At 42.1% G+C, this 18485-nt stretch overlaps 1 protein-coding gene across 3 annotated transcripts in view; it reads right to left on the bottom strand.

Moving 5' to 3' along the window:
- Nucleotides 1–18485, bottom strand: part of SETDB1 (SET domain bifurcated histone lysine methyltransferase 1) — a 33981-nt gene that overhangs the window by 9555 nt on the left and 5941 nt on the right. For 2 of the 3 annotated variants that reach the window (XM_039246349.1, XM_039246348.1), the window contains exons 4-13: nucleotides 8119–8153; nucleotides 7161–7260; nucleotides 5915–6040; nucleotides 5547–5748; nucleotides 4977–5050; nucleotides 3614–3804; nucleotides 2659–2788; nucleotides 1823–2006; nucleotides 1581–1739; nucleotides 327–953 (exon numbers count right to left, since the gene is read on the bottom strand). In XM_039246349.1, coding sequence (XP_039102280.1) covers nucleotides 327–953; nucleotides 1581–1739; nucleotides 1823–2006; nucleotides 2659–2788; nucleotides 3614–3804; nucleotides 4977–5050; nucleotides 5547–5748; nucleotides 5915–6040; nucleotides 7161–7260; nucleotides 8119–8153 — 1828 coding nt within the window. The remainder of the gene's footprint in view (nucleotides 1–326; nucleotides 954–1580; nucleotides 1740–1822; nucleotides 2007–2658; nucleotides 2789–3613; nucleotides 3805–4976; nucleotides 5051–5546; nucleotides 5749–5914; nucleotides 6041–7160; nucleotides 7261–8118; nucleotides 8154–18485) is intronic. The other variant, XM_039246350.1, reaches the window with a different exon arrangement.

Raw genomic sequence — 18485 nt, 5'->3', positions numbered from 1 at the left:
TTTTCTTCTGGCAGTCACGTAAACAAAAAAGGACGAGACAGGGAGACACAGGAGAGTGAGAATAAGACAGAATGAAACCAGTGGTGACTAAAAGCCCGATGGAGGGACACAAAGGAAAAAGGGGGCGAATCAGACAAACACACACAAGACACAGGTACCCAGGGTCACGTGGTGGGGGCCAAGGTCGACCCCCGCCGCTCCATCTCACAGCCATCACGGCAAGAGCTCCAGCTCCGGGAGGTGGGAAACGGTGGGAAGGAAGCATGGGGAGAAAGGCACGGATGATGGAGGTGGGGGCAGGGCCAGCACCCACTCCCTCGACTCACTTGTCGCGGCACCCATCCTTGCAGTCACAGCCGACCAGAAACTCTGGGCCTGTGTTAATGAAAACGCCCTTGCCCGGGATCCGTTCCTTACTGTAGGCCACCTGGGGTGGGGGGGTGGTGTCAATCTCATTGACGCAGGAGAGGGGAACATCTTCCTTCCCATACGTGATGTCCAAAATGTAGTAAAAAGGTTTATAGGGCTGAAACTTGCGGTCCACGAGAACATACGGATCCAAACAGAACATCTCCAGGAAGAGGAAGTCACAGCCAGTCTCAAAAAGATAGCGCTCGATCTCCTGCATCGTTCGAAGGCAGAGGCCGCAGGGTGTCTTGTAGATAACATGAAAGCCCATCTTGCGGTTGACTCGGCGGCGGGCTGTCATGCGCCGGAAGTCATAGAGCAGTGGCACCAGCAGCGGGTTCTTGCCCCGGTACTGGGCACTTCTCATAGGCCTGACTCGAGACAGACACGTATAGCTGCACACGTGGGGTAAGTAGAAGAGCTTCTCCATGGGGGCGCGGTAAGAGGGCTCGGCTGGGGCCCGCTCAAGCATGCCATGGGAGGTGGGGGGCGCTGGCGGCGCTGGCGGCACCGCTGGGGCAGAGGCGGCAGAGCTTAACGGTGACCTGCAAACGACAGGCGACAGATCGGGTGGGAGAACGACGGGACCTCTCGGCGGCATGAGGACGCCGAAGCTGGCGGACCCACTTTTCTCCCCAGTAGCTGTGATCCGGAAGCTACAGGTGACACGCAGAGTCGGGTTTTCCCGTCTTCATTCACCAAACCAGGACCATGAAAAGCCCTGGTGACTCCTCACTGACTGAAAACACCTCCACCTCAACAGCGTACCTTTTCTCCTAACATGTTTTTGGCCTGTGGATTATGGAAGCAGAGTCCAGTCTTCTGCCAATGCCTTTTCCCCTGTTCTGCGTCCCACACACGTCTTTTCCCCCTGTGATTCAAGGAGGCAACAGTGATCCCTTTCTACTGTACTAACGATGATACCACGTTCGGTGGCCAGTTCTCACAAACGACTTTCTAGTGATTCCTTATTTCTGGGCACTTAGTTCCTAATTTAATTATTTTACATGGTTTCTTCGAAACTTCCAGGTTAAAGCTTTCCTTTCGAGTTCAAACTCCTTGCCATCAATACCTTCCTTAACTAAGCCCCCTTGGAGCCACGTAACGTCCCCACACAGTGACCACTTAGTCCCCACAGCCACCTCCCCGCAGAGAGCCTGAGAGTTTCTCACCTATACGCCTGGTTGCTCCCGGGTTTCCCAGCAGGAACATTTTCACTGATCGCAGGAGACGTAGGGGAGGAATGACCAGAGCCCACAGATCCTGGCCGGAAGGATGTGCTCTTTTTGGCTACCTGCTTCCGAGACTGGGCAAGCTGACTTTCCAAGCTGCTAGGAGAGTGACATCATATAGTAAAGGAGACAGAAATTGCAAATATGAAAGAAACTAGCAGGTAAGAAAAAATATCACTCACTCATTGTCACCTGCTTGTGGGGACAGAGGGGGAGCAGGTGGGGCGGGCGGGGCAGGGGGGGCGGGCGGGGTGGGGGGAGCAGGAGGGGCTGTAGGCTGTGGGGGCTCCGCTGGCTTGAACTGGGTCCCAGTACTGGTCAGATCCTGGGTATACTGGACCACAGGACCTTTGCTCCTCACAGCACCTATACAGGAAAAAGGATATTAATCCCTGAAGATGACAGCTGCATCATATATTCATGCACATGTGTTCTCAATTTACATAATGTGGAAAAGCAGCAACATTCTGAGTAAGTTTTAAGAACCTCTGTTCTCAAGATTTACATCAAAGAGTGAAAATACTGGCATAGGCTGGCTTTGTCTCAAATAATAGACTTTATCTTCCTGCCCCAGAGGACTTAGTTAGTAATTATGTTACACTTCAGTGAAAACTTTTAAAAATACGTTCTTTGATCAACTAATGTAATCGGAAAGAACCAACCAGAAAGGAGACCAGGAACACATAAAAACAAAAGCAGTTTCGGCTTAAAAAAAAAAAAAATGGACGGATCATGGATAACATGAACAGCAGGTAAGCCTCATGTGGACGGCAGAGGCGACTACCAGCACCTCTACCCCTAGGCTAAGCCAGTTGTTTCAGGCCCTTAGGGTCGTTCAGATGGAATCGGAGCCACGGCGTGTGCAGGCAGCACCACAAATCCACCAGCACTATTGGAAACAACTCAGGGCAAGGGCCTGTTTGCAGGAAGTCAGCAGTATCTTCCTGGTCACCGTACGGAATCTCCTTTGCTGCTTTGTGCATTTCTGTCCTCCCCCAGGGTGTCCTTCAGGACATACCCATATTTGGACGTGTCCTGAGCGGTCCCCCTTGCTTCTTCTCTAGTGCAGAGGCTGAGGACGTCTTCATGCTGAACATGGGCTCTAGGCGTGTAGAGCCCCGGTAGATCCACTCACATCTCTTGTCATCCTAGAGGACCGGGAGGGGTGAGGGACAGAGGGAAATGGATTGAAGGCTGGAGTCTATCCTGCTGTCTGTGGAGAATATGCCTCCTTGTGCCTCCTTGAAGGAAACCTCCTGATGAGTCCCCAGTTCCCCATCTAGTCGGGAACTTACAGGATAAACTTACCTTACAGGAATATGAAGAAGAAAAACACACACTTCTTACTTAAGAAATGACAGGAGAGACAGGTGTTTATATTGACTATAAGAGGTGTGACAAGGATCATAAGGCCTTAGGAACAAAAAGGACTGTGACTCTAAGGAAAGCAGGAGAGGGAAAGAGGACAGGTACAGAAGACTCACAGCTAACCCGGGCCTTGAAGGGTCATCAACACCTAATTCCTCGAGCCTCCTTTGTGTCACTGCTACCAGAACCATGACCCTTGGCAAGTGGAACTGCCTCCCGCGTGCTCACGTATACCACGGGCGCCCTCCTGCGTGCTCATGTGCACAACTCTGTGCTCACGCGCACGACAGGCGCCCTTCTGTGTGCTTACGTACACTGTGGGCATTCTCCCGTGTGCTTACATAGGACATGAGTTTCCGTAGAAAGAGAAAACCAAACCCACACACAGACTAGCATCATAATTAAATTCAAGGAATTAATCTTCCATAACCATCCCAGAAACATAAAAAAGGACAGAGTAAAATTTGACCCAAAACAGTGAGAACAGACGGGAGGACACGAAAGAGGAAACTGATGGAGGACTCCGAAACCATCCTGATCACCACCTCTCTGCTCCCCCAACTCACCCCACCCCTTGCCTCTAAGACTCCGGGGCGCTACAGTACCAGGAAGAGGATCCTGACAAGGCTGCCGTCCACCTCCTCGACCCGGGACTTCCACCACGTGCCTTCCCACTCAGTCTTGATCAGCTGGCCACTCTTGAGCAGCACCATCGGGCGGTTGGGGTAGGCTGTGATGTACTCCTCTATGAAGTCCCGGCAGGAGGTGTCTTCTATGTCCTCCCACGTCTTCTTCACTGTCCCAAGGAAGAAGGAGGGCTGAGGGAGGGCAGGGCCTTTTTGTTTTTTTCCCAAGTGATCTTTACACCCAGTGAGCCAGCCAGGTGCCCCAGAGCATGTCTTGATCAGAAAAAAAAATGAATGGTTGGCAAGGAGATGGTGGGTAGTTTTCAAGTTGGGAGGGAGAGAAAAAATAAATGAAAAAACATAACCTCCAGGGAAGCAAAACCAAGACTACCTGAAAGTACTGAACCTAATGTGTAAACTCACACACAGATCAGGTAAATACTGAGTAAGCAACAGGCAAATAGAGGGGAGTCACATTTCATAAAAATGGATGATTTGTTTGGGAAAATTCAAGTGGAGGGGCGCCTGGGTGGCTCAGCCTGTTAAGCATCTGATTCCTGGTTTGGGCTCAGGTCACGATCTCATGGTTTGTGGGTTCAATCCCCTGCATTGGACTCCGCACGGACAGCTTGCAATTTTCTCTCTCCCTCTCTCTCTGCCCCTTCCCCACTCACTCTCAAAATAAAAACTTAAAAAGAAAAAAAAAGAAAATTCAATTTGAAATTCTTGCTAACTTGATATAAGTCTAGAGGTAAATCAAAAAAAGATCAGGCAGCATCATGAAATTAATAAAAGAAATATTTGACCTTCCTTCTCATTCTCTATCAGGCTACTTCTCTGGACCCCGAATGCATTTACTGCCTTGTTATGTGGAAACACAGCAGTGTTAGCTGATTCTTCTGTAATTAGAAATAATCGCGTGTTAATAGTCTATTCCCAAGCCAGAGACACGAGTGTAGAGGGCGGCCTGAAGCCCCCAGTGAACACAGCTTTTACGGAAAGCAGTAGGCAGACTATGGATTTATATAAATGTTAGGCAAGGCGTGAGACTAGGAAGCAAGTAACACTTAGAAATCACTTAGAAATGAAATCAAAACCTGCTACAATATGAGTATCTACTGAAGGTCCGTCATGATCTCTTAGTGTCCCACTCTTGGACTACAAAGACTCAGAACACTAGAGATGAACAAACAGAACTGTATCTCTCAAAGGACGTTAACCAAATGTATGCTCTTTGAGATGGAAGCACCAAAAACATCAGGGCTCTGCAACTGATTATCTTGAGAAATACATGGTAGAGGAGGAAATGGACGGGACTCAGAAAGAAAGGAGGGACACTCACGTGGCCGGCAAATGGGATACAGTTCCGATTGTGTGACATAGGAAGCATACCCATCATCAAAGAAAATGAGAAACCTGTAAGGAAGGTGATGGTAGAAAGGTCAGGGGTTCTGATATTGAACATGACCTACAGAAATCATCATAGTTGCTGCTCTTGATCACAGACAGGACACACTCCTGGGAAGATGTTCCAGTCCACGACTCTCTTCCTATTATCCGTCCTTCCAAGGGTTAGGAATTCTCCCTGAATCTAACCAGCTTATCTCCGCTTTACCAAAGGTTATTTATTCTTGTTACTCTGCTCAGACCATTTAGACTCCCCTTCCTTCTTCCCATTATCCTAACCACTGAACAATCTTGAGGCCTCTCCTAGTTTACCCCCAAGTTTTCTCCTAGAGGGAAAAAGAAAACAAAGAAGGAAGAATCACCCACATGACGTGTGTGGCGAAGAAGGAGCAAGGGTCTCTGGCCACTGGGGACTAAACACAAAAGCTAACTGTGAGAATAATGACTACAGTTGAATAGTCACTCTATTGGCCTTTGCTCTCTTTACAATCCTCTGTCCAGGTACCTGAGCTTGTTTTTGACGTTGGGTGTCTCAGCTACAATGCCAGCATAGAGCCAGACCTGATTCCCATCCTTGTACTTGGCCACCACTCGACTGCCCACAAACAGATTTTCGGCAGAAGGGTGGTAATCATAGGCAATATGGTTCCCTGACAGCAGACTCTTCCCTTTGTTGTCAAATTTCACCTTGTACTTCTTTCCTGGTCCTGAATAAAAAGAAAAGAGAAACACAGATTTTTAGAAACCATCGGTTTCCATGTAAGTATGACTGCTACATGGGAGACAAAAGGCAAGGTTGTGGGGAAAAGAAACAATCAGCAACAGAGGCCTGCAGGCTGCCTTTCATTAGCTCTTCTGCTAGCTTGAACATACCAACCGTCTGGATGGCAATGAGGGTGCCTTTGTGCCACGTCTTAGTTCTCTTCTTGCCCAGGATGCGCATGCTGACTATGAGGTCACCGTCTTTGCTCAGTTCTCCAGACATCTGATTCAAGGTTCCTACGGAATAGAGCAAGGTTGTTCTCAAGAGAGAGGGCATAGACTGGGCAAGGGCACAGACAAATAAAGAGGGCATGCCACAGTGACTAGGGAAGACGGGGCAATCAATGCTCCTGGTCGCTGCTGCTCTCTTGCGCAGACCCAAAAAGCTACAGATGACTCAACTACTTATGCAAATAGGAAAAACTTGCAAAAATTGAAATTCACATGTAATTCAAGAACATCTAACATTAACCAAATGTTTCCAACTCTTCATTAACAATATTAATTATACTCATTAAATGCTAAGTAGTGGTTATAAAACATTTTCCTGGAGGGAATCTAGTAACAGCCCCATTCAACAAAGCTTCCCTCAGACCTCTTTATAAGAATTTGAGCTGCCTTTTTTTTAGTTTTTACTTATTTTTGAGAGAGAGAGAGAGAGAGAGAGAGAGAGAGAGATGGAGTGTGAGAAGGAGAAGGGCAGAGAGAGACACACAGAATCTGAAGCAGGCTCCAGGCTCTGAGCTGTCAGCACAGAGCCCGATGTGGGGTTTGAACTTGTGAACCACGAGATCATGACCTGAGCTGAAGTTGGATCCTTAACCAACTGAGCCACCCAGGTGCCCCTGAGATGCTCTCTTCTAATCTCTATCTAGAAGTAGTTCTGGCCACAGAGCTAAAAAAGGTATTTGGATAAAGCCACCACACATTGGAAAATCAGCAAAGACTTAAGCAGGCAACAACGAAAACCTCTGGTGTTTAAAGAACCCAACAGAGGGGCACCTGGACAGCTCAGCTGGTTGAGCATCCAAGTGTTGATATCGGCTCAGGTCATGATCCCAGGGTCCTGGGATCAAACCCTGCATCAGGCTCTGTCCTGAGCATGGAATCCGCTTAAGTCTCAGTCTCAGTCTCTCTCTCTCTCTCTGCCTCCCATCTGTCTATGCCCCTCTCCCCAGCTTGAACACTCTAAATAAAATGAAAAAAAAAAAAAGAAAAAGAAAAAGAAAAAGTATTTTAAAGAACCCCACAGAGGTAGAGGACTCTGAGAAGCTCAAACTCTGAGAAGCCAGTTATCCACGAAGCCTCTTTAGGAATTCACGCCCCCACCGACGCAGAGGAACCTCCTGACTCTAACCTTTATGTAGATCTTGGGAACTGCTCTTTTTGTTGACAGCATCCATGAACTTCTGGACATCTTGAGCTGACTTTCTTAGGGCAGCCATAGCTTCACGGAGCTATAAGAAAGAGGATGGGGGAAACAAGTTTTAAAATAGCATGGGTTCGGGGCGCCTGGGTGGCTTAGTCGGTTAAGCGTCCGACTTTCGCTTGGGTCATGATCTCGCGGTTCGTGGGTTCGAGCCCCGCGTCGGGCTCTGTGCTGACTGCCAGCTCAGAGCCTGGAGCCTGTTTCAGTCTGTGACTCCCTCTCTCTCTGACCCTCCCCTGCTCACGCTGTCTCTCTCTCTCTCCTAGAAATAAATAAAGCATTAAAAAAAAATTAAAAAAAAAATAGCATGGGTTAAAGGCACCTGGGTGGCTCAGTTAGTAAAGTGTCTGACGCCTGATTTCGGCTTAGATCATGACCTCACAGTTCCTGAGCCAGAGCCCTACCTCTCTCTTCTCTCTCTGCCCCTCCCCAACCCTTGTGCACGTGCTCTCTCCCTTTCTCTCTCTCGCATAAAATAAATACAAATATATTTTAATTTAAAAAAAATGCATGGGTTAGACTTGAGAATAAGAACTCCTCTTTCAAAAAAACAAAATAAAATGAGCTATACTTGGAAGCTTATGGTTATCAGGCAAAACTGCCCTTCTCATAAATCTGGTTCAGAAATCAGCTTTAGGGAGCCTTCCTTGGTTAATCTCACTCAGCTGATGACCCCCAAATTCTATATTCACACAGGACTTGCACATGCATCTCCAAGCAACCTCTTCCACATCCTTAGAACATCTACTAGAGGACTGGAACCCACAGGCCTGATTACAGAGTGGATGATTGTGTTGATGGCTGAAGTGACTGAATGATCAGGCCGGAAGTTTCTCCCATTTTCATATTCTTACCTCTCACCTTTACCTTCCCCATCCCAACTCACCTTCTGGTCTTTGGGTGTTCTGCTCCCAGCATCACCTATGGATGAGAAAACCTCTAATGAGTGTAAAATACTGATGCACAAGAATTTCTAAGAAATCAATAACTAAGCTACTTAAGGACATTGTCATGGAAGCATTACTACTAACAAGTAACAACTAAATATATAAATATATGTGTAAAAGTACTAAATGGTCCAGAGAGATACACAGCAAATAGGTGACAGTGCTTACCTGGGGATAAAGTACCGGGACACGTGGTGGTAGTCCACAGGATTTTGGTTTTTCAGTGCGTATTTAATTTTTCTTTTTTAAAGTAGGCTCCATGCTCAATGTGGGGCTTGAACTCATGACCCTGAGATCAAGAGTTGCACACTCTACCGAAAGAGCCAACCAGGTGCCCCTATATTAAAATTTTTATAACAACAATTTGCTTATGGATTATCTGAATGATCTGACAAATGAGATGTGGTCAATGAATGAAGCAAAAGTGTTTATTCTTCAGTATTGCTGTCCAATAGAACTTCCTGCTGTGATAATGTTCTATATTGCACTGTTAAAACTGTTAGCATTTGGCTACTATGCACATGAAATGTAGCTAGTCCAATGGAGGAAGTAAAATTTAAATTTCATTTAAAATTTTAAAAAATTCAGATATAATTCACATACCATAAAATGTATCCTTTAAAAATGTTTAGTTCCGGGTTTTCAGTATATTCACAAAGTTGTTGTACAACTATTGCTACCACCTGATTCCAGAAAATTTTTATCACCCCCAAAACAAAACTAACTAAGGAGTATGGGGTTTCTTTCTGGGGTGATGAAAACACCCATTAGCAGTAATTCCTCATTCAGCCTTCCTCCCAACTGCCAGCAACCACTAATCTCTTTCTGCCTCTATGGATTTGTCTATTCTGGACATTTCATAGACGTGAAATTATATTATATGTGACTCATCACATGAAATTCATTTCTTTTTATGGGTGAATAATATTCCATTGTATGAATATGCCACATTTTGTTTTAGATATTCATCAACTGACGGACACTTGGGTTGTCTCCACTCTTTGGCTATTATGAATAATGCAGATTTGAACATTTGTATAGGCGCTTTTATATGGGAATAAGTTATCATTTCTCTCGGGTATATAGTGAGGACTGGAACCGCAGGGCCATACTGTTTAACCATTTGAGGAACCGAGAGACTTCCAAAGTGGCTGTACCATTTTGTAATCCCACAAGCAATATAGAGGATTCCAATTTCCCCACACTCATCAACACTTGTTACTGTCTCTCTTTTTTATTACAGCCATCTTAGTTAGTATAAAGTGGTTCTGATTTGCATTTCCTTAATGACTAACAATGTCAAGCATCTTTCCATGTATTTACTGGTCATTTACAAATCTTATTTGAAGAAATAACTATTCAAATATCTTGCCCATTTTCTAAGTGGGCTGCCTTTTTTTATCCTTGAGTTGTAACAGTTTTTTGTTTTTTTTTTTTTTAAATTTATTTATTTTGAGAGAGAAAGAGAGAACCCCAAGCAGGTTCTGTGCTGTCAGCCGACAGCCCAACACAAGGCTGGATCCCATGAACTGTGAGATCATGACCTGAGCCAAAACCAGGAGTTGGACGTTTACCTAACTGAGTGAGCCATCTGGGCCTCCCAACAGTTCTTTGTATATTCTGGAAAATACCAGACCCTTCACATTTCGCACAATTTAAATAGTCACATGTGCACATGGTGACTGAATTGGATGGTGCCAATTTAGAGATTTATAACATGTTTAAAAATGGAAAGCAGTAGTGCCTGGGTGGCTCAGTCAGTTAAGCATCTGACTCCAGACTTTGGTTCAGGTCATGATCTCGTGGTTCATGGGTTTGAGCCCCACAGGCTCTGGGCTGACAGTGTGGAGTCTGCTTGGGATTCTCTCTCTCGCCTCCTTTTTTTTTTTTTTAAATATTTTTATTTATTTCTAGGAGAGAGAGACAGCGTGAACAGGGGAGGGTCAGAGAGAGAGGGAGTCACAGACTGAAACAGGCTCCAGGCTCTGAGCTAGCAGTCAGCACATAGCCCGACGCGGGGCTCGAACCCACGAACCGTGAGATCATGACCTAAGCGAAAGTCGGATGCTTAACCGACTAAGCCACCCAGGCGCCCCACTCTCTCGCCTCCTTCTGTCCCTCCCCTGTTCATGCTCTTGCACACGTGCGCATTCTCTCTCTCTCTCAAAATGAATAAACTTAAAATAAATAAATAGAAATGGAAAGCAATGGTGGTAAACATTTCACAATTTAAATATAGATCAAATCACTGTTTCACACCTTAAACTAATACAATGTTATACATCAAATATATCTCAGTAAAAGGAGGAAAAGGCAGCAAAAAAAGAAAAACTTAAAATTAAAAACAGAAAGGGGCGTCTGGGTGGCTCGTCGGTTAAGCATCCGACTTCAGCTCAGATCATGATCTCTCAATTCGTGAGTTCGAGCCCCACATCGGGCTCTGCGCTGACAGCTCAGAGCCTGGAACCTGCTTCAGATTCTGTCTCCCTCTCTCTCTGCGCCTCCCCTGCTTGCACTCTCTCTCTCTCAAAAATAAACATTAAAAAAATAATAAAACAAATTAAAAACGGAAAGCCATGTACATGTCCTAAGAGCAATATCCACTTAACAAAATAGTTAAACTGTAACATCTGCAAATGAGGTTCATAAAGAATCTTCAATAACAGGAGACTGCTAAAGACACATTAAGTTTTAAAAGTTAGGATACATAGTAAGTTATTGGATATGAATTCAATCTTGGAGAGAATACAGACATTCCTATGCATTCCTCAGAGAGCTGTAAATATAGACCTCCCACAATTGTAAAAGGCTTCAAAATACATGTCCTATATTTCTGAAGGGAAAGTTCCTAATCTTGTAGAGCCTTTGTATAAGTGCACCTTAAAAGTAGTCATGTGGTAAAAAAAATCCAAACAATATTAAAAGGACACACAGTAAAAAATAAATTCCCTAATACTCCTGCTTCTAGTTACTCTCCTCAGAAACATCCAGTCTTAGCCGTTTGTTTTACAGCCAAAGATACATGTAAATATGTACTCTTTTCCCTTTCTATTGCTTTACTCACCTTCAACACGCAGTTTTTATGTTGCTTTTTATCCTTATAGTTCAAATATCTAGGAAAGTATTCCCTCATAATACCTATATATCTAATTCTTTTTACCCATTTTTTTTTATTGTGGTAAAATATGCATAAATAAAATACATACCACCTTAACCGTTTTCATATATTCATACTGTTGTGCAACCATCAACATTACTGAAAAATATTAAGGACTAAACAAATAATGTTTATGTAGAACAAATAAGTAACATGAAATTATCAGCTATTCCTAAACTGATCTTTTAATAATGTCAATAGGTTTTTTTTGGCAGGGAGGGAGGGAGCGGAGAACACAACATGCTGAGTCTCAAATACATGTATAAACACAAGAGGTAAAAAGAACCAAGACAAACATGAAGAAGAACAACAAAGCAAGGTGACTGGGAGTTAACAGATACAGAAAGTAACAAAGTCCAGTTATACTTAATACAGAACTGAGAGAAGAAAAAGTGACAGACCAATGAAAAAGAACAGAAAGTCCAGAAACAAACCAATACATATGGAAATTATTTATTTAATGTTTATTTATTTGCTTGAGAGAGAGAGGGAAAGAGAGAAGACACAGGGAATCCTGAGCAGGCTCCACACCGTCAGCACAGAGCCCGACATGGGGCTTGAACTTACGAACCATGAGATCAGGACCTGAACCAAAATCAAGAGTCGGAGGCTTTACTGACTGAGCCACCTGGGCGCCCCTGGAAATAATTTACGATAGAGTAGACAATATAAATCGGTAAGAAGGGATTCATTTCAGTACTGGTGCTGTAACACTGATTAATAACCATATGGGGAAAAAATTGGATCTTTACCTCAAATTTTACACAAAAAATAAGTTCCAGTTGAATTAAAGACTTGAATATGACAGGTAAAACTATGAAACTTCCAAAGGGAACATAAATGACCTTTATAATAAAGTGTTGGGGCAGAAAGGATATAAAATAGTGACCACGAAAAAAAATCCTAAATTGTAACATCTGTTTATCAACAAATAATGTAACAAGTAAAGATAAACCATAAGCTGGGAGTGATACTGCAGAGGATTAGTAATGGCAATGATCACTGAGCAAACTAGAGACATAAACGGACATTTCAAAAAAAACTACAGATGACTCACAAACACACGAAAAGATGCTCAAGTTCATCAGCAGGGAAATAAAATTTAAAAATCACAATATCAAGTGTTGTCAAGTACATGTAGCACGAGACATCTCAACCACTGGTAGTTATAAATATAAACTGGTACAACCATTTTGGAAAGCTATTTAGCCGTTACTTATCTAGTAATGTTAAAATGTCCATATCCTAAGAACTTGCAACTCCTCTCTTAAAAAAATTTAGTAAGACTGCCAAAATTTAGGAAGATTCTTGCATATGTGGATTAGGAATCGCGTACAAGAATATTTAGAGCATGATTTGAATTGAAAACAAACGCAATGTCAACTGACAGAAGAGACGCTGTGTCATATTCACACGACGGAATACTAACTGCAGTAGCTCCTGAGCTAAACTCCACAGCCAGCAAGGTGTTAATGAAGTGACTGGAGAATGCACACACTATGAATGGTCCCACTTCTGCAGTTAAAAAAAGGCAAAACCAGGGCACTTCTTATAACAGTGATATGAGAATAGTAATATGCATGATTCCCCTACACAGAAAACAAGTATAAAATTGGAAACAAAATGTTAAAAACAATCATTTCAGGGCACCAGAAATTGACCAAAGGCAAAGAATCAATTGGAAGTATTTGTTCCTGAAAAATTGCTTAAATCCTGGTAAGAAAGAAGTCTGTTGACAGCTCCCATTCCTACTCCACACCCTGAGTCCCTGCGTGGTGAGTGGCAACTACGGCCTGACCATGGAGGCGCTGGCCATGGCAGCGAGTGGCTTCACGGGCCTGGGGTTGCAGCTCTGGTTTAGGGTGAGTAGCAAACCGGTCAGAAATGTAACAAGCAGATCCTGAAAATGAGACAGCCATAGACGGGATCCGATAAATTCTCTATACGTTCCTGAGTGACCACTAAACTCACTCGCTAAAGTATGAAAAAAAAAAGAAAAAAAAAAAAGAGGGGCCGATTAAGAGCCAAGCTAACATATATAAAGTTACATATATACACATATGTACCAATCTGTGGGTGACTGCTAAACTATGCACATACAGTAAAGATGCAGGAAACCCAATGGAGACTGGAGAACTAGGTGCAACTCTGAATGCATTCTCTACACTTCTGTAAAACTTAGCGGCTACACTATGTAAAAAAGGGGGACGAAAGTTAGGAGCCAAGCTAACACATACATAGTTCAAATTTAAAAACTGAGCAGGGACATCACCTCTACACTACAGGGAAGACAGAGTTGGCAGCATAAGAAAGAGAACTTAAAAGTGTTCAACTTTCAACAAAAAAATGAAACATGCAAAGACACAGGAACTATGCTCTAGGCTCCGGGAACAAAACCCTGGGAGTGGAAACTGACTTGCCGCCTGGGCCTACATACTGGATTTATAAATATGCTCAAAGAGCTAACGCAAATTACATTCAAAGATTTAAAGGAAACTATGCTAATACTTGGTATACAAAAGCCTTGACTATAAAAAGAAGCAAATGGAAATTCCAGGGTTGAAATTACAAAAACTGAAACAAAATACAGTAAAACCTTGGTTTCTGAGCAAAATTCATTCCAGAAACATGCTTATAATCCAAAGCACTTGTACGTCAAAGCAAATTTCCCCATAAGAAATAATGGAAATTCAGATGATTCGTTCCACAACCCAAAAATATTCATATAAAAATGATTACAATACTGTAGTACAAAATGATAAAGAAAATACAAAATACAAAGAAAAATAAACAAATTAACCTGCACTTACCTTTGAAAACCTTTGTGGCTGGTGTGAGGGAGACAAGAGAGAGGAGGGTTATTGTGTGGGACAACTTTCACTGTCACTATCGGAATCATTGCTATCTACTGGCTCAATGGAATCTTTTTCTTTTTGTGCAATTTTAATAAGGAACCTATCCAATGCCTCCTTTTGAGGATTTCGAAGAAATGTGAGATTGCACTGATAATGACCCACAATCCCACAGTGAGAGAGAACCATGGCTCAGTTGTAATCACGTGACGTTCGGTGTTATGTACTACTCGTACTGGAAGACACCGTTTGCTTATCAAGTTAAAATTTATTAGAGATGTTTGTTCGTCTTGCAGAACACTTACAGAACAGGCTGCTCTCACAATCCAAGGTTTTACTGCATTCACTAGAGAGGCTAAAAAAGCAAATTTATAATGGCCGAAGAATAAGTAAACTAACTGATACCTATGTAGAGATGTTGCCCCATCCAAAGCACAAAAAGAAGACTGAAGAAAACTGAACAGTGCCTCAGAGATTGTGGGACAATGTGAAGCATTCTACCGTATGTGTAAACGAGGATCTCAGAAGGCAAGGGGAGAGAGAAAGGGTTAGGGAAGAAATAATGACTGAAACACTTCTAAATTTGATGAAAAATATGATCTACAGGTCCAAGTTCCATGAATCTCAAATAGGACAAATACAGAGAGAATTATACCTAGACACAACTTATTCATACTACTAAAATCAAAAGAGAAAAATTTAAAAGCAGTAAAACAAAAATGACTCACATCCGGGCACAAAATTTTCACCTGACTTTCCATCAGAAATAATGGGGGCCAGAAGGCACTGATGTGGCATATTCCAAATGCCAAAAGAAAATAGTGAACTAAGAATGCTTTATCTCAGATAAATGAAGAGAACTGACTTTTAGTAGAACTACAAGAAATGTTTTAAAATATTTATTTTGAGAGAGAGAAAGAGAGAGAGAAAGAGAGAAAAGGAGGAAGGAGCAGAGAGAGGGAGAGAGAATACCAAACACACTCTGTTCTGTCAGTGCACACAGCCTGATGTGGGGCTCAATCTCACAAGTGCGATCATAGCCTTAGCCAAAATCAAGAGTTGGACACTTAATCGACTGAGCCACCCAGGTGCCCCAGAACTACAAGAAATATTAAAGGAAATCTTTCTGGATGGAAAAGGATGACACCAGATCATAACACTCAGATCCATAGGAAGGAATGAAGAGGAATGGAAATGTAAACATCTGGGCCAATACATATTTTTCTCTTTTCTTCCCTATAACATCTTTAAAAGTAAGATTATTTCCGGGGCGCCTGGGTGGCTTAGTCGGTTAAGCGTCCGACTTTCGCTTAGGTCATGATCTCGTGGTTCGTGGGTTCGAGCCCCGCGTCGGGCTCTGTGCTGACTGCCAGCTCAGAGCCTGGAGCCTGTTTCAGTCTGTGACTCCCTCTCTCTCTGACCCTCCCCTGCTCACGCTGTCTCTCTCTCTCTCTCCTAGAAATAAATAAAAAATAAAAAAAAAACCATTAAAAAAAAAAAAGATTATTTCCGACAAAAATTCTAACACAAAATTGTTGCCATTAAACATATGTAGATGCAATATATTTGATAACAGTACCACCCAAGAAGAGAGTGAATATGGAGCTATACTGGGGCAAAGCTGCTATATTTGACCAGAATTAAGTCAGTATTAACTTATAGTAGTTAGTGACCAGATAAATATGAAAGCAGTTTTTTTTTAAAAGTCCCCCCCCCATATCGAGGAATTAAATTGATTCACTGAAATATTTGTTTGACACAAAGAAAGCAGTAAAGAACAGATTAATATAAAAGACATGGGACACAGAGAGAAAAAGCAAAATGGCCAATATAAATCCACCCATACGGATTCATGTCGACTGTGAATGGACTCACTACTAAATAAAAAGGCAGAAACTGTGAGAAGGGATTAAAAAAAGATAAGATTGGGGCACCTGGGTGGATCAGTCGGTTGAATGTCTGACTTCAGCTCAGGTCATGATGATCTCATGGTTTATGAGTTCAAAGCCATGCGTAAGGCTCTGTGCTGACAACTCAAAGCCAGGAGCCTGTTTCAGATTCTGTATCTCCTTCTCTCTCTGTCCCTCCCCCACCAGTGCTCTGTCTCTTTCTCTCTAAAATAAACATACATTAAAAAAAAAAAAAAAAAGACAAGCTCTAACTATATATTATATATAAGAGATACACTAAATTCAAAGATAAAAAAGACAGAAAAAGACAAAACATGCAAACAGTAATCATAACAGAAACGGAAATGCTACATTAGTATCTGACAAAACAGACTTTAAGACAAGGGATATCTCGAGACACAAAAAGATATAATAATAAAAAAATATAACTATAAATGAATAAATAAGAGTCTCAAAATATAGGAAGCAAAAGCTGAAAGAACTGAAAAGACAAACAAGTCAGCAATTTTGGTTCAAAATTTCAAAACTCCTTTGCAAGTTATTGTTAAAACAACCAGACAATCGATAAGGACACAGAAGACTTGAATAGCACTATCACCCAACTTAACCTAACCAACATTTGTAAAATACTCCATCCAACAGCAGCAGAATACAAATTCTTTTCAAGCACACATGGATCATTCTCCAGGCCAGACAGTATGCTAGGCCATTTAAAAAAACATTTAAATACATTTAAAAGATTAAAATAATACAAAGTATGTTTTCTGACCAAAACTGTATTAAATTAAAAAGTCACAACAAAAAGAAATCTGGGAAATTCCTGAATACTTGAAATAAACCATTGGTTGAAGAAAAATCACAAAGGAAATTAAATTATGAGTTAAAGGAAAATGAAAATATGGGACGCTTGGGTGGCTCTGTCGGTTGAGTGTCCGACTCTTGATTTCAGCTCAGATCATGATCCTAAGGTCATGGGATCAAGCCTTGGGTTGGGCTCTGTGATAAGCACAGAGCCTGCTTGGGATTCTCTCTCTCCCCCTCTCTTTCTGCTCCTTTTCCCCACTCACATTCTCTAAAATATAAATTAAAATATTAAAAAATGAAAATGCAACATATAAAATTTATGAGATGCAGTAAAGCAATGCTTAAAGGGAAATTTACAGCTTTAAATGTTTATATTAGAAAGGAAAGAAGTCTAAAACCAAATCAACAACCTGTTTTCATTTTAAGCAACTAGAAAAAAAAGAGCAAATCAAACCCAAGCATGTGGGAGGGAGAAAATAATAAAGATCAGAGTAGAAATCAGTGTAACAAAAAACAGGAAAACAGTAGAGAAAAATAAATCAATGGACACAAAAACTGGTTCCTTGAAAAAGAGCAAAAAAACTGACAATCTTTCAGCCACATTAACCAAGGGAAAAAAAGAGATCCAAATAACCAGTATCAGGAATGAAACAAGAGACATTACTACAGAACCTACAGAAATTCAAAAGAAACATAGGGAATACTATGAACTTCATGGCAATAATTTAGACAATTAAGTGAAATAAAAATTCCTAGGAAGATATAAATTAACAAAATTGACTTGAGAAGAAATAGAAAGTCCAAATGGGTGTATCAGGTAAAGAAAATTAATTAGTAATTAAAAATCTTCCCACAATAAATTCAATGTGGTATCCTGGAATGGGAAAAGCCCAGAAATCCAAAGTGTGGAATTTAGATAAAAGTAATCCACCCATGTTTGCTTCTTAGTTTTGGCCAATGTTTCACCATAACAAAATACTAACACTAGGGTCGTTTGGGTGGCTCAGTGTGACTCTTGATTTTGATTCAGGTCATAATCTCATGCTTCAAGAGATCAAGCAAGCCCAAGTTGAGTTCTGAGCTAACAGCCTGCTCTCTCCCTCTCTCTCTCTGCCTCTCCCCCACTTGTGTACATGCACATGTTCTCTCTCTCTCTAACTAAATAAACATTAAAAAATACTAACATTAGAAGAAACTGGTGGAAAGTATGCAGAAACTCTCTGTATTATCTTCACAATTTATACAAAAATAAAACTATTTCAAATTGGGGCACCTAGGTGGCTCAGTAGGTTGGGCATCTGACTTCAGCTCAGGTCATGATCTCACGGTTCGTGGGTTCGAGCCCTGGGTCGGGCTGTGTGCTGGCAGCTAGCTAAGCCTAGAGCCTGTTTCAGATTCTGTGTCTCCCTCTCTCCCTGACCATCCCCTGTTCACGCTGTCTCTCTCTCTCTCAAAAAATTAAAAAAAAAAAAATTAGTGCAATCTTTGTTAATCAGCTTAACGATTAACCCACATCCCTCGGACCAACTAATTATTGCAATCTTTGTAAAAAAAAAAAAAAAAAAAGGAAGAAATAATACTAT

The sequence above is a fragment of the Hyaena hyaena genome, unplaced genomic scaffold, assembly GCF_003009895.1.
Source record: "Hyaena hyaena isolate Hyena2069 unplaced genomic scaffold, ASM300989v1 scaffold_284, whole genome shotgun sequence".
Taxonomy (NCBI): domain Eukaryota; kingdom Metazoa; phylum Chordata; class Mammalia; order Carnivora; family Hyaenidae; genus Hyaena; species Hyaena hyaena.
This window is presented reverse-complemented; position numbering and strand designations above follow the sequence as displayed.